This window comes from Pseudorca crassidens, chromosome 9, assembly GCF_039906515.1.
Source record: "Pseudorca crassidens isolate mPseCra1 chromosome 9, mPseCra1.hap1, whole genome shotgun sequence".
Classification (NCBI taxonomy): Eukaryota; Metazoa; Chordata; class Mammalia; order Artiodactyla; family Delphinidae; genus Pseudorca; species Pseudorca crassidens.
The window spans coordinates 29,707,461-29,724,411 of record NC_090304.1 but is presented as its reverse complement, the minus strand read 5'-3'; the positions used below and the strand labels follow the sequence as shown (position 1 = coordinate 29,724,411).

Here is a 16,951-nt window from a genome sequence, read left to right as displayed (position 1 = left end):
AGCCTGCTGCCTTGGCATACTCTCCTCTCCAATTCAGTTATATAAACAGTACTAACTAAAACCACCGCTATTTCTGTTTCAAGCTTTACTCTCTCCATTACCCTGGCTTGATGTCCTGCTATCTTAACTCATCCATCACCCCACCATTTCCATGTCAGAAATATATTGTATGGAAATAATCATATATGTGAATGATTATTTAATTTATTTGATAATGAAAAATTGGAAACAATAATCTCTTATAAGAGGGGGATGGATAAGTAAATTATCTTGTAATAACATGTTGGACAGCTATCAAAGGTCATAGTTTTATTTTTCTTTAATTTTTAAAAAAATTTAATATTTAATTTTTAAAAATTAACAAAAAAATTTTTTTGTGTGTGCAGCTGCATTGGGTCTTCATTGCTGCATGTGGGCTTTCTCTAGTTGTGGTGAGCGGGGGCTACTTTTCGTTGCAGTGCACAGCCTTCTCATTGCGGTAGCTTCTCTTGTTGCAGAGCGTGGGCTCCAGGGTGCGTGGGCTTCAGTAGTTGTGGCGTGTGAGCTCAGTAGTTGTGGCTCACGGCTTCTAGAGCGTAGGGTCAGTAGTTGTGGTGCACGGGCTTAGTTGCTTCACAGCATGTGGGATCTTCCCAGACCAGGGCTCAAACCCATGTCCCCTGCATTGGCAGGCGGAATATTAACCACTGTGCAGCCAGGGAAGTCCCCACAGTTTTCTTTTTTTAATTGAAGTATAGTTGATTAACAGTATTGTGTTAGTTTCAGGTGTACGGAATAGCAACTCAGTTATTTTTTCTGATAATGTTCCATTATAGGTTATTACAAGATACACAATATAATTCCCTGTGCTATACAGTAAATCCTTTTTGCTTATCTATTTTATGTACAGGAGTTTGTATCTGTTAATCCTATACTCCTAATTTGTCCCTCCCCCACCCCTTTTCCCCTTTGGTAACTTTTTCTATGTCTGTGACTGTGTTTCTGTTTTACATATAGATTTACTTGTATTATTTTTTAGATTCCACATATAAGTGATATCATATTATATGTGTCTTTCTCTGTCTGATTTCATTAAGTATAATAATCTCTAGGTCCATCCATGTTGCTGCAAATGGCAATATTTCATTCTTTTTATGGCTAATATTCCATTGTGTGTATATATATATATATATATATATATATATATATACCACATCTTCTTAGGCCAATCATCTGTTGATGGGAACTTGGGTTGTTTACATGGGTTGGCTATTGTAAATAGTGCTGCTCTGAACATTGGGTGCATGTATCTTTTTGAATTAGAGTTTTTGCTTTCTCTGGATATATACCCAGGAGTGGGATTGATGGATCATATGGTAGTTCTATTTTTAGTTTTTTAAGGAACTTCCACATTGTTTTCCATAGTGGCTACACCAATTTACATTCCCACAAACAGTGTATGAGAGTTCCCTTTTCTCTACACCCTCTCCAGCATTTATTATTTGTAGACTTTTTGTTGATGGTCGTTCTGACCAGTGTGAGGTGATATCTCATTGTCATTTTGATTTGCATTCCTCTAATAATTGGCGACGTTGAGCATTTTTTCAATGTGCCTGTTGGCCATCTAAAGATCACATTTTTCAAAGACCACTTAATGCTATGGAAAAGCCCATTTAATGTTTTTAGTAACACATATAAGATAAAACATTATATTGGGAGCATCAATCCAATTTTGTTTTATATATGTGGTTTTTTACCCAACATACACCCAGACACATACTCACCCACCCATACACATATACATGTATACCTACATATCAAAATTTGAAGGAAATACCTTAATATATTCAGGTATTTATCTCTGAGAAGACTAAACACATTTTTTTTTATACTTTTAAGTATTTAAAAAAATGTACAACAAATACGTTCTTTTTAAAACGATAACAAAAATACTATTAAATAATTGGTTTTCCGTCTTTGGCTCAAACAGGAAAAGGACATGTGTTCAAATATGGGCTCAGTCCTCATACATATTTCATCCAAACAGAGATTAACAAGTAGTTTTGTTTCCTTTACCTCCAAATTACTGTTCTTATTTCCTCTAATTCAGCCTTCCATGAGGCTGATAAGACTCCTTCCCTGGAATTGCTTAAGATCATTTTTTTACACACTAAGCTTTGAAAACTAAGATGTATTTACAAATTGATTTTGGAAGACTATTTATAATTTAAAAAAGATTTATATTACTTTCTTACAGAATATGATCTTTATAGGTAATACAAAATAATATATATGCAATTCTGTACAATGGGTTCTCCACATAGAAGCACCCTTGAAATAAAAGGATGAAATGGATTTCAAACTCTAATACCCATGACTTCTAAGTTGCTGAGCATTTGTACAGCCTTTTTTCCCTTAACTATAGTCATGATAGTTTTTATGGTAGAAAAAGTTGATCAGATGTATTTAAAGGAATAAGAGGAAGTTTGTGAGATCATAAAAGCAGATTCTTTTTTTTAAATAAAGGAGAAGTCTTACTGCCTGCCAGAACAAAACTTAATAGCTTATTTAGGTAGATTATATAATCAAACTCACTAGAATGTATTATCTTAAATGTTTTGCCTAAAATAAAAAATATTAGATATATGAAGAAATAGAAAAATGTGACTAGTCACGAAAATAAAGCAACCACAAGAAACAGATCCCAGATGACTCAGATGTTGGAATTAGCAGATGCTGATTTAAAATTATCTATTATAAATATACTTAAGAATCTAAAAGAAAGAATGTATATAGGCAATGTACAATGATAAATCTCATCAGAAAAATGGAAACTATGAAAACCAAGTGGAATTCTAGAACTAACAAGTATACTTATAAAATTTTAAAAATGATTGTATTGTATTAACAGAAGATTGGATAATGAAAAAAAAAGTCAGTGAACTTGAAGATGAAAAAGTAGAAATTATCCAATCTGAAGAACAGAGACAAAAAAAATTTTTTTTAATGGTATTTTCTTAGTGACTCATGGGACCATATAAACTGGTCTAATGAAAGTGTAATTGGAGTCACAGAAGTGGAGGGATTGAATAAGGCAGTAAAATATATCTAAAAAATTAATGACCTAAAGTTTCCCAAATTTGGTAAACAAAAACAACAACAACAAAAACAATGAATCCACAAGCACATCATGGTCAACTGCTGAACATCAAAAATAAAATGAAAATGAGGCAGAACTATTCACTTAATTCAGTTCTCCAAACTTAAATATCTCTATTCTCAACACAATTCCCTATTTTTAAAATTACTTAGAGGATCCTATATGAGGGATCCTTGATAAACATGATAATTTAACCAATCAGGAAAGTAAAAAGCCTGAACTCAAATCAAAACTTGACAAACTTCAAATCCAGTACCCTTATGTACTACTATATTTTAGAAAGTAAAAAGACCATTTTCTTTTTCTTTTTAGAATTTAAGATGACAAATTACTTAGAAAAAGAATCTAAGTGTGGTTTGGCTGTTTTTTCTATGGAGTTTTTCAACTCTTGGTTGATACTGGTCCAAACACTGCCTTCACCCGCTCCAGGCCATAAGCTCCACACAAGTAGGGGATATTTTTTCTTCCTTACTCAGGGATACATTTATAGGGCCTAGAGGAGTGACTGACATATGGTAGGTAATCAATGAATAAATGAAAGAATGAGATAAAAATGAAAGCAAATATTTCCATGATGTTGGTTTATATCATATTTGGCATTTGTTTTGTTAACAAACCAGACATAATATTTTCAAGTGTTACCCTGAACTGTTGTAATGATCGTCTTTTTTTTAAACATCTTAAAGCAGTCCATACTAGATAATAAATGCACTGGCCCAAGGTCAGAATTTTAAATAGGTCAGTAACTGTTATTATATTCACTACTCACCTAGATATTATTTCACCTGGAGGGAAATAAAATGACCATCAAGTCTCTAGATCCCATTGATACCTCTAATTCCATTGGTCTCTTCCTTCTGGGGCAGTTTTTTCCACAGTTTATATTTTACTTCCCGTAGTCCTGAGAAGTCTATAAGGTGACTTATTGTATCCAAGTTCCTTAACATTCCTATTGGTGCACTAATAGTTATGTGCATTGTTTCAAAATTAAGTGCATTATATTATCAATCAGAGTCTAACCAGGAAAGCAGAAATCACTTTAAGATTTTTCCACAGAGTGAAGTTAATTTAGGGAAATTATTACACAGGTGATGGAATTTCTAAGAACCATAGAGGGAGTGATAAGGTAATCCAAAAGTTAAACAACAGAAAAACACTACCATCTGTAGTATAGAAAGATGAAACATTTAGCAGTATTATTGCCTAGAGGGTCATCAGATGGAAGGTGGATCTAAATGAACCTATCAAGCAATGGAACTGAGGAGTTGGAGCCGCAGAGGAGAATTAACTTCTGAGAAGCTGCCTCCAGCAGAGACACAGGAGGAGAAATGTCCTGGCTTTTCTCTTCCACCCCATTCAATCTCCTTCCACTGTCTTCCTTTGTCAAAACTCAGCCAGAAGACAGCTCATATAAGATCCTGGGAAACAGACTGCATTGCTCATGCTCCCCCTCTAGTAGAGAGCTGAGCTGAAGAAGGACAAGGAATGGAGCCAACATGCCTAAGTGCCCAGCCACAGAACCTATAGGTACAGCGATTGTTTCCAAAATGGAAAGCACTTTCTCAAAGGTTGTATGTAGCTTCAACTATTCGATGCCATGTCTCAACGGTTCCACAATTCCAATCAGTTACTTTTTGGTGGGGGAATCTTTACAGGACTGACCATTAGAAACTAGAAAATTCTTTAAAAATAGAAATGACCTCATGCAGTTCTTGCTTATATCATCATGGAATTTTAGGTATTTAATTGAAATATGCCAACAAAATGACTTTTGATATATTCCATTTTCCAAGTTTATGAGCCACAAAAATCTTATCTTCCTCTAGCATAGGCTACAGCTGTAGTAGTTTCTTAATCTGAAAAAATGTAATGAGAAGGAAATACATCATGTTGTGAAAGCTTTTAAACTTGCATTGCTCTAGGACTAACTCTAAAGATTCTTTAAGATTCAGAAAAGCAAGAAAACCCAAGCGGAACTTATATGCTTGAATCCTTATCTCTGATATTGTGGATCATGTCATTGGATATTCCAGAAAATGAATATGTCTTGAAGTGGATGGAGTGTGTGATTAAATCCCAGAGTAGGGTGAGTATGATATAATAATGCTTGACAAGTGTTGAAGAGTTTAACTAGCAAGCAAGGAAGAAAATGGTTTCTTGAAGCATAAGGAGTCAGAACTTGAAGTACCAAAATGGGATTGGCAGATGGAAACATTTGAATGACTTTCTAGAAACATTTCCTAATGGAGTCATAAGTTAGGACAGTGAAATTGGTTTCCCAGAGGGAAGTGATTGGAGCAGAGGTTTTTGAAGTAAACAAAAGAAAGGACATCTGAGAATACACCATAGGGAATATATCCCTGGAGTCAGCTATTATTAACTCTTTTCTTTAGTTCCAGTAATGGCAATGTTCCATCAGCAGAGGGCTATTCAATGAAGTATATGTACACACACTATCCTATTCAATTCTCAGATGAGAAGTTAGGGTTCAGAGAGGTTAAAAATGGCTTGTTCAAAGTGCACACTTGGTAAGTGTTAGAGCTGTCTCCAACCCAGGCTCTCATTCAACCTTGAATACTCTTCTCTACTATAGTAACAGAGCCTTGAGATCAGGAAGAGTCACAACGAATAGAATCTATGGTTGATACTGAAAAAAAACGTATTCTTGGACTTCATGTAGACTTATCTACAAGAATAGGAAAATACAGGCCCTTTCTAAACATCTAGAGAAGTGTAACAACCAGGGTTCTTGGTTTTAGAGAACAAAATAAACTCTGAAGAGTTTAGGCAGAAAGGGGTTTATTACAGAGCATGAAGTAGCTTACAGAATGCATCAGAGGCTAGAGAACTAAGTAGTCCTTAGAATTTGTGGGATCTGGGGCAAGAGTACAAGTAGATACTCACATAACATCTCTAAATATTAACACTTAAACATAAGCTTCAAACTGTTAAATGAAATAGGTGCTATGTTCCCACCTTGAGAAATTTACCTTCAAAATGACATTGGAAGGTCAAGATTGACTAGAATTCTCAGACTCCTTTGGGTTGCTCAACAAAGCATAGTGGCATGGGAAAAGCATGACCCCAGCCCCCAATCCAGGTTCCCAATCTTTCTCTTCCCATTTCTGGCTCCATTCTAAGCTGCAGGGGATCCTCATCGGCATATCTGTCGATGCTACAGCACACATGTCCAAGCTCTATGTATACTCCTGGCAACAAGCTGCCCTCAGACCTAAAGGTGTCCACACTGGCAGTATGGTTCACTCCTAGGAGAAAGGCCCCAGGGTAGAGGCCCACAAAGGCTCTGGCAGAAAGCTCAGGGCTATTTGAGTAAGGAATCTGGGTCCATGTTCCCAGGGCACAATCTGGGGCTAGAAATCCAGTTAAGTATGTCCTGTTGACCCCACATACTTCTCAGCGATTTTTATTTGTTTGTTTTGTTTTTTGTGGGGGAGGGGAGGTAGCCAGAGGAGAGCCAGAGAAAGAGCCTCTAAAGTATTGGTCCCAGAACAGGAGCCCATCTTGCCTGGAACTAAGGGTGGAACCAAGCGTAGGTCCTGCTCGTTCAGGAACAATGGCCTGATGAATTGCCCAACCACACCAGGGACTTGTTAAGAGAAACCTGTCTGCCATAGACACCTGCTGTTCTGTGCCTTTGATGCCAGGTCCTGACCTGTAAAACCTTCCTCACTGCTGCCTCAGGAAAACCAAACACTTCTGCTGTAGTGTTTGCCCGAAGGTCCAGTCTCTTCATATAAGGCTTCTATCTCACATTGCTGATTTCTGCATTTCAAGTTTTGTGCAGGCATATCTGCTTAGTGGAACCTAAATCGGTGTGGAAACTTAGCTGCAAATGTAGTATGGTCTTTACAGCTTCCATTACTCAGGAAAACATATTAGAATTAGATTGAAATGAGTGACCACAGGAGACCAAACCTTTTGTAACATCTTTGGAAAAATCCATTTATTGATAAAAATGATAGAAATGACTTGGATACATATTGCTTTTTTTTTTTCCTTCATGGCAAAACCACCATTATGGATTTATTGGTCGTGGCTATTTGGAGTACCCTGCTGTAAAGGATTCTGAGGGTTTCTCTTGACTCAGTGAGAAAAAGCACTGCTAATTTTCAATATCTGCCGTGGTTATGGGAGGGACCAGGGGTGATGCCCAGGCCAATTTTGGAGACAAGGCTGTTTTAGCCATATATAAGTTAGCATTGAGTTAGGTTTTGTTAAACGAATGAATAAACTATAATTAAGTGTATTATTAAGGTACTAAGCTAATACCCTAAGCAGGAATTAAAGTGATTCTGAGTTTTTTCACCCCATAATCCTAATCCATTTAATTTTATCTGTTACCACAGTGAGTTAGAGAAGAAAACAGCTATAATAAAGGAGGATCAAAGGGGGTGACATGTGTAAAAGTTAAGGAGGCAGAGAGGTTTCTCATGTAACTGAAGGAGAGAAAAATGATAAATATTGGACAGAGGATCAAGATTCTCTGGACCTTCTTCCCAGTCTCTCCAGGGTTAGATAAGGTAATGCTACCTGCTGTAAAAAACAAATCCCTATATTTCATGGCTTAACATGGTAGAAATTTATTCCTTTTCCCATAGTAATCTGATGTAGGTTCTTCTTGTCCGTGGGGGAAGGTGGCTTAGGTTGATGAACTCTTTAACTTCAAACGTGAGCTATAATGTTGCCTCAGGCATCAAAAAGTAGAAAGCACATGGCAGAAGGAAGTGGGAGAACAAGGCGCTTCTTTTTAACCACTTTAACTCAAGAAGTGACATGCATCACTTTTGCTCGTATTTCTTTGGTGAGAACCAGTCATTTGTCCCCACCTAGATGCACGGATGAGGTTGGAACACATAATGTCTGTTCGGACAGCTGCTTCCCAGCAATAGCTCTGTATCATTCCTACTCAAAGTATGGTCTATGGACCAGCAACATCAGCATCACCTAGGAGTTTGTTAGAAATGTGCATTTTTTTTAATTTAAAAATATTTTATTGCTAAAGGATGCTAACCATCATCTGAGCCTTCAAGGTGTCGTAAGCTTTTTGCAGTGGTAACATCAAAGATCACTGGTCACAGATCACCATAACAAATATAATAATAATGAAAAGGTTGGACATATTGCAAGAATTACCAAAATGTTCCAAGAGACATGAAGTGAGCAAATGCTGTTGGAAAAATGATCCCGATAGACTTGTTTGAGGCAGGATTGCCACAAACGTTCAGTTTGTTAAAAACTCATCTGCAAAGTGCAATCAAGCAAAGCACAAGGTGAGGTGTGCCTGTATATAAAGAAATGCACATTCTTGGGCTCCACCCAGGATTACTGAATTAAGCCGGCTGAGGGTGGGGCCCAGAAAGCTGTGTTTTAAGAAACTCTCCAGGACTCCCCTGGTGGCGCAGTGGTTAAGAATCCGTCTGCCAATGCAGGGGACACGGGTTTGATCACTGGTCCAGGAAGATTTCACATGCTGCGGAGCAGCTAAGCCCGTGCGCCACAACTACTGAGCCTGCGCACCACAACTACTGAAGCCCACGCACCTGGAGCCATGCTCTGCAACAAGAGAAGCCACTGCAATGAGAAGCCCGCACACTGCAACGAAGAGTAGTCCCCTCTCGCTGCAACTAGAGAAAGCCCACGTACAGCAACAAAGACCCAACGCAGCCAAAAAATTAATTAAAAAAAATTTTTTAAGTATATTTAAAAAAAAAATAGCTCTCCACAGGATTCTCGTGTATGCTGAAGTTCAAAAAGCCCTGATCTTTGGCAGACCTCTTGGCACTTTTACCCTACTGCCTGTAGTGACTGCATTCCAGCGCACCAGTATTTGAAGCCCCTCCCTGCAGGAGGGTTATACTTCCTACTCCCTTAAAAGTCATCCAGGCAGAGGTTCTAGGGACCAACATATGCTTTAGTACTTCCTCTCCTTCCTTCTGTCACTATGAACTGCAGTGACCAGATAAAACTCTTCTGTGAGCCTAGATCCTGGAGTGAGGAAGGCAGCCAACATAGAGCAGAGCTCAAGGTGACCTGCAGTGGACATGTGGCATGAGAAAGAAAGAGACATTTGTTGTTTTAAGCTTTGGACCTTGGGAGTTGTCCATCACTATAGCATTATCCTGACTGATATGCCCCCTTTGTCCAACACTGACCATAACTTTTTATGAATGGCTTTGTAAAGCTTTTCTCCATGGGGTTCTTTCCTCCTTTGTGCTATGCTAAAAAATTTGGCATGCTATTCCCAAGTGGATGGTGGTTCTTGGTGTTTGTACACTTACCATTCTTTCTCTTTTATTCTTTTTCACTCTTATTTCAAGTATTGATGGTGTCTAGAAACCTTGACCATTAGTACAGCAGAATTCTTATCTCAAGTTTGATTTGGCATTGGTGACCCTGATTTTTCCATTTTTAACATTTGTGAAAAGAATCACGCAAAACAACACCTATGTAGGTTCTTGCTCCATTTTCAAGGTCCCAGTCAATCTATTGTCTTTCTCTTCCAGGTTCAAGAGTTAAGCTCAATTGGGTGACAATGATTTGGTATCTTGAGATTCTGACTCAAGGGATTCAAAGACAAATTCAGTCACAAAAAGCTCAGACTGTTAGATTAGAAGGATGTCTTCTTACGTGGCCTGCTAAAATTGAATTTAAATTTGGTCAGCGCATACACTAACATATATTGCATATGATTGGCAGCAGGCAGTGGCATAGATAACTCTGGAGTCATATATTTGGGGCTGGGGTAGCAATGTGTGCTTTTATTTGGGGAGGTGGTAGTAAATTTACCTACCTAATTTTGTTAAGTTTAAGGTAGTATTAGTATAATGACATTGTGTTTCCGGAGTGTGGCTCCCTGGTCACTGAGGGGCAGGAGAGGCAGGAGGGGCAGGTAGCTTGAGATTAAAATTAGGACATAACCAACATACAGTAAAATGTTAACTATCCATCTCGAACATTAAGGAAATGAGTTGTTCTGGTTACAAAGTTCATATGTACAAAAATAGGTTCATTTAAACTATTTTTGGTGAACATCTTTGAAAATGTATATATATATCCAGGCTTTATTAAATAGAACATTCTAATTTGATCTTGTCTTGATGACTCAATCATAAATTATTCTAGAGGGCTGTAATAGAGCCTGTTGAGTGCAGGGCTCTGTGTTGGAGTTCCGGTATCAACTTTTCAGAGGTTTTCTGTCTTCTTCATCAACTCTTGCACTGCCAGCTGTCACTTTTTGATGCTGCCCGTGTGTGTCTCCCAGGTGATCTGCTGCCTCCAGGATACCTTGGACTGGGAAACTAGATAATCACGCTCATTAAAGTTGTACCTAAAATATAAGAAAATTGACTACAAACGTGAGCTCAGGAACATTCCTATATGAATAAAGTGCATGAGCCGTATTATATCACCTTAGCCTGATCAATAGCCTGACTCTCTTCCCCTTTCTCTTTCTCTTCCTTCCTTCCATCTTCCTTCCTTCTTCCCTTCCTCCCTCCCTCCCTCCCTTCCTTCCTTCCCTCCCTTTCTTCCTTCTTTCCTTTCTCTCTCTACTTCAGGAAACTGAGTGAAGGTTTCTTTTGTTTTTTTGAAATCAGGTCCATTTTGAACATGGATGATAGAATATTGACTACAGGTGGGATGTCATAGCTATATGAGGCTAATGAGAAACCTAGGCATAATGCTTTGCATTTTTAGAGCCCTTTAAACTGCTCAGAATGTTCTCCTTACTGGCATTTGCATCTGTCATTTTGGTATAATGCTAATATTGAATCACTTTTATAGTCATAATGGCTATAAACCTGTCTTAAACTAACCTTACTAATAAGGAAAAATGTCTTAACTTACAGAGAAGAAGTGAAAATATCTAACCTATTGCTTGTTTTATTCTTTCTAAACACTTGCCCTTTCTTTTTCTAGGCTGCACTGTCTTATGAAAAAGACCTAAAGTCATCACCTCTTGCTTAGTCTACAGGTACCTAAGGTGGGTAACTATTATAGGCCCCTCTCTCCTATTTGGTTCTATGCATGAAGGATAAGATGGGGTAAAAGTGTAGAGAAGGTACATAATTATGATAAAAAAGTGGTAGGAACACAAAGAGGGGCATTAACTCAATGCAACAATTAGAATTTTGTGTACATAATTCCTTCTGAAAGGCTCTTCAAAGCTCCCTCTTTGTTGGCAGTTATAGAGCTTTACATTCTTTGAGCAACTGGGTTGTTAAAATGTGTGTGATGATAAAGGAACTGACCCCTGCCAACCTGTACTTCAAATGGGCTTGTTTAGTGCTGGGAGAAATCCATTTGGCCACACACAGAAGAAGAGATGTGCCCCTTTCCATTCTTCCACTGACAGATGTGGAAGGTATGATTTATCACATAAGGCCAAGACCTTTTACGTGTTTGGGATCGCAGCGAACATTCCAGACCTCTTCTGTGCTCCTCTTTCTCTGTGTTGAGCCATAATCTGCGGGTCCACTGCAGGGATGCAGAGAGAGCAGAAAAATGTTTTCGAGGTAGCAGCGGTAGAGGGTGGTAGATGACTTGTCAGAGCTATAAAAGCTGGGCATGGAGACTCAGAAACCAATGGAGCCCACCTGACTGGGATGGGGACGTGAGGGGCCATACAGAGTATGAAAGGAAACAACCATTAAATGAAAACCATTCATTATTTCCATATGATAGTATTCCTGATGGTGGACTCAGCCTCGGGGGCTGTCTTCTGGGCTCTAGGCCCCAGTAGAAGGCTAAGGGGCAGATGGGCTGCAGGAGCAATTAAACCCTACTTGGGCCTGTTTCATGGAGTATAAAGAGCAAGAGTGAGTTTGTTTGCTTGTTTGTTTTTTCGGCCGCGCCTTGGCACGCAGGATCTCAGTTCCCCGATCAGGAATCGACCTGCACCCCCTGCAGTGGAAGCATGAAACCTTAACTACTGGACTGCCAGGGAAGTCCTAAGAGTTGGTTTTCTATTCATCCATTCATCCATCCTTTCCACATAGAAGCCAGAATATTTTCCCCAACTGCACATTTGGTCATGTGACTTTCAAACCCTTTCCTGGCTTTTTCATCAGGGTGAGTCCAGGAGGTGTGGCCTCCTTGGTCCTGCGTAATGGGGCTCGGCCACTTCTGTGGTGACATCTCTTCTCTCTTCCTCCCACCTCCTTATACACCCTACACTCCTGTCCACAAGCTTTGTTCAGTAACTTGAAAGCGATCATGCTTTCTCTTGCCTCTGGGGCTTTGATAAAGTTGTTTCTTCCCCTTTACTCTCCATCCTTTGCTTTCATGACCACTAATCTTCCATCACTTCCCTCAGGAGGTCTCACTTTAGGGGAGTATTGGGTCCCAGCATTAAGTGCTCTCATAGCACCCTCTAGTTTTCCACCAGAGTCCGGGGGTAAGCGTTACTGTCTTTAATGCATCTGTCTTCCCACTATAACTAAACTCCTTAAGGGCATAGATGGTACCTATAATATCTAGCATAGAGTTTGCCACATAACAAGAATTTAGCAAATAGTTGTTGTACAAAAATGTATGACCAAGATTGGCAATCTACTTTAAAGATTGGGTTTTGTTGTTAAGCTATTTGTATCTGTATTCCAGCATCATCATTTATTAAATTCATGACTTCGGACAATTTACTACACCTACCTGGCCTTGGATGCCTTGTCATTTTTTTTTAAGTTTTTAAAGTCCTGTTTATTGAAATTGAATTTACATTCAGTAAAACTCACTCCAAAATTTGACAAATGCAATCCTTACCATAATCAAAGTGTAGAACAGTTCTTCGACACACCCCACCCCAAAACCCTATGCAACAAACTCCTCCCTGATCCTTAGGATCCTTGTCTTTTAAATAGGAATAATGGTATATATTTCTTTGGATATAGTTAAATGAGGTAACACATGTCAAGCACCTAGACTAGTGCCTAGCACATAGAATACACTTAGTATAGATGGTTATAATTAAATGTCTTCTACATGCTCAGGGCTCTAGACTTAAACCTGTGGTGGAATATAAAATTCCATAATCTACAAGTCACTATAGGGGCTGACTTAATCCCTCTAAACCATATAGATGGCTCTCTAAGGTAAGCTGAAAATGAACATAGACTCTGGGAGACATCTTGCCCTCAATCTGGCTTAGGGGCTCAGGACTTCAATTTCCCTTCTGATCTGGCATGATCTCCTTAACAAGCTAACTCCTCCTTATTCATGAGGTCAAATCACCGCTAGAGTTTCTGTCTTGTTCCCTTGTGTCTTTATTTCTTTTCCAGGACCCTGGTACTTCTGAGAATGGGGCCTGTATTTGTCACCAACAGACCCCCCTTCTCATAGCCTGATGACTTGAGTTCTATTCCTGAAGCCCAGGCCCCACTGGGGCCATGTTAACTCTCTGTGCTCACCACCTATTTATATTATCTTTGTCTGGAATGCTCATCACCACGTTCTACCTGCCTGACTTTTTGGCCCCCTCTGCCTGGACTGCTACCTCTTCCCTGCATGGATTCCACTCCTGCTGGGCTGTCAGAAATATAGCCAGATCTGCCTCTCATTGTTTACTTTGCCCTATTTTGCATAATAAAGTCCCTCAAACTAAGACTCTCTTCTCAGTTTGATCTTGCCACAACCCAAACTCCTATTTAGAGAGTCCCTGCCATCAGAAAGCTATAGTATCTTAGAGGACATAATGTGTGTCCTTAAATGAAGAAGGCTGAGAGTCAGAAGCGCCTTGGAACATTGTTGGAAGTATTATAAAAATACTTTAAAAAGGGAAATGAGGACACTTATGTCCAGTGAAATCTATACTGACACTCCAGGAAAGAGTCAGACTATTAAACTGACTTGTTTTGGACAACAAGCAAACTGTTTCTCCACAGGGTGCTCATCATAGAATTCTTGACTCTCTCCCAGCCCTTGTTAGGAATGGAGAAATCCTTCCATTAGCACCAGTGTATGTAACTATGGGTGTAGGAAAGACTCCACCTTTCTGCTCCAAAACTTTATATGACTTGGCATCCATCTCGTGGAGAATGCCCTTTTGTGCCATCCAAGGGATTATAATTAAGATGACCAAATCCTTAGTCAAACCATATAGTCTTACATGGGCAAAATAAGTTGTTTGGATAGCAACTGAGGATGCAAAAGAATAAAGACACTGAGCTGGAAAAGAAAAACTGCCCACGCTATTTTCTCTGCTACATAGCCTTCACGGTGTTGTGGTAGTTTAATCAAAGTTGGGTGTATTTCTTTCTTTTTTAAGGAATTAAGTATAAAGACCAATAATTACTGATATAATCATTCAACTGACTGGAAATGATCTTTCATGTTTATTATTCTTTTCTCTCCTTGCAAATGTATTGGAAGGGAAAAGTGTTTCTCCTTCAACATTGCCCATTGAAGGCCACTCTTCTCTTTCAGTCAGTTACCTGGCAGTTCTGTTTGTATAGTATAAGAAAATAAGAAAGGGTTTTAGTGTTAGAAAGATCTAAGTTTGAACCCCTCCACCGTTTTCTAACTGAATGATCTTTCTCTCACTGACCCTCATCCATAAAAATGGAATGATATTCATCTCACAGTGTTGCTGTGAGAATTAAATTATGGAATGCATATGAAGGGTCTGGCACAGTGAATAGTACATATAGGGACATAATCAATGAATTCTTGCTAATTAGGGTCAGTGCACATGGAAGCAAGTACACTCTGGGAAGAATGATTTACAGTATGACCATATGTGACCACGACTTGGGGAAATATTCCTTCTCAGCAGTAAACTACCAGACCTTGTCCATTTACTCATTTTGGTGACCTCCTCTCCCTCTGTTTTTGCATTTTACCTCCACATAAACAAAGGTCGCTCCTGTGTAAATAACCCAATTGCTTTTATATTGACGATGTCAAAAACCGATGTTCATTTAATTTCTTTCTCAAATTCCTTCCTGTTAATTTCTTCCAGAACACATGGAGTAATTACCATTTTCTTATTAGCAAATAAGGTCCAAAGTCTTCCTACCTCTTCCTTAAGGTCCTCCTCTCAGTTTTTGTCTCTGTCATTGGTGCTATCATTTCTTACTCATTTGTTCATTTATCTTTTTATTTATTCCTTTTTAAAAATTTATTCATTCAGCAAATATATATTGTATCTACTATTTGCCAAACCTGAGTTGGCATTGGGGAGCTAATAGTGTCTTATAAGAGGCAGAATAAGGTAATGTTTAAGAGTAAGTGCTTTGAAGTAAGAGACAGACCTCTGTTTGAACCCTGACTCCACTGTGTCCTAGCTGGATGACCTTGGGCAAGTCACTTCAAGCTCCCAAGACTTTAGTTCCTTGTCTGTAAAATGGGGGTAATATCAGTTTCTATTTTTCAGGGTTGTTGTAAACATAAACAAGACAGTTAATGAAGTATACTGCCTGACATATAACAAACATAAGCAGTCACTAGATGTTAGCTTTTGTGAGGATAATAATGTTGATTTTTAATGACCCAGTCCTTCATGGACCTTAGACTTTGGAGGGATACCACATAAATTCCCAAAGAGCCATTGAAGGTTTTTAAGCAAATTAATTACTGGGTTGTGATCATCTTTGATGCCTCATTTTTCATACTTCCCCAACCAGAGTCAGACTTTAAGACTAGTTGGTTTCCCCTTTGATTATGTCTCATAGATCAATCCTTTCTTCTCTAATCCCACTAAGAATCCCCCATTCATCCTAACTGTGATTTTTATTAGAGGTATCTAATTACCAAATGTAATTAAACTAGACTTATTTCTAAGGACTGGATGGTCCCTTGGGAATCATCCTGCATTGAAGAGGCTGGGCCATGCTGTGATAAAATAATTACATCTCTGACCATGGCTCTTTTCAGTGATTCAGACACTGACTTATTGAATTCTTGTATCGGTTGTAGTCTCTCTGCTATTCTGTTTAATCTGTTTGTAAGTTTAGAGGTGTCTATCTGGCTGAGATTTTATGGTATCATTATAAGATGAATCTGTTAACGAGGGATCTTTCAAATTTACCTTAATTAAACTTCTTCAAAGGGAACTTTTAGTACTGAGATGGCAAATAGATTCCATTTTACATACTGTCTGTTTCGATTTCTTTTACAGTGTAACATACCACCCTAAACTTAGTGTCCATTACTTCTCATGCGTCTACAAGTTGGCTGAATTGTTTTGCTGATCTGGGCCAGGCTCAGCTCATTTTGGCTAGGCTTTTTCAGGAAGGTGCAGTCAGTTGGCACGTTGACTAGGGATCATCCGATCTGCTATAGGTTCAGCTAGAACAACTTGACTCTTTTCTATGTGTCTCTCATTACCTCCAGTAGGCTAGCCCAGATATGTTCTAATGGCAGTGTCAGGAATCAAAAGAGGTGCACAAGAACTATTTCAAGTCTCTGCTGGTGTCAGATTTTATTCCCCACTGGTCTAAACAAGCCCACGGTTAGAGTGAAAAAACATGACCAAAAAACATGGGTATAGGCAGGCATGGAATCCTAGGGCTCTCTAGTTCAAACAATCTACCATAGTTTGCTTTCTGGCCACAATTACCAACATGATGTCACATGCAGAAGATGTTCACTTACATTCCAAGATCCTCCTAAACTCAAGTGGCCTGATGCTTGAAGTCAAGGGTGTTTTGATCTACATCAGGTTCACATAATTGATCCAGAAAATTATATACTAGAAAAAGAAGTTATCTGCCCTATACATACCTACCGTATAGTGATGAAATGAGAAGATAATCACCTATAAATATTCTCATTTGGGAAGGGGGAAGGGTAGACTGT

The 16,951-nt window shown here is 38.7% G+C and overlaps 1 protein-coding gene across 4 annotated transcripts in view; it reads left to right on the top strand.

Annotated features, from left to right (window-relative positions):
- Positions 1-16,951, top strand: part of METTL15 (methyltransferase 15, mitochondrial 12S rRNA N4-cytidine) — a 382,575-nt gene that overhangs the window by 251,697 nt on the left and 113,927 nt on the right. Inside the window, exon 6 of one of the 4 annotated variants that reach the window (XM_067749559.1) lies at positions 11,078-11,109. The exons of the other annotated variants lie outside the window; for them this stretch is intronic. Within the exon in view, the coding sequence (XP_067605660.1) occupies positions 11,078-11,094 (17 nt within the window). The 3' untranslated portion in view covers positions 11,095-11,109. Of the gene's footprint in view, positions 1-11,077; positions 11,110-16,951 lie in introns of those variants that run through there. 4 annotated transcript variants of the gene reach the window in all.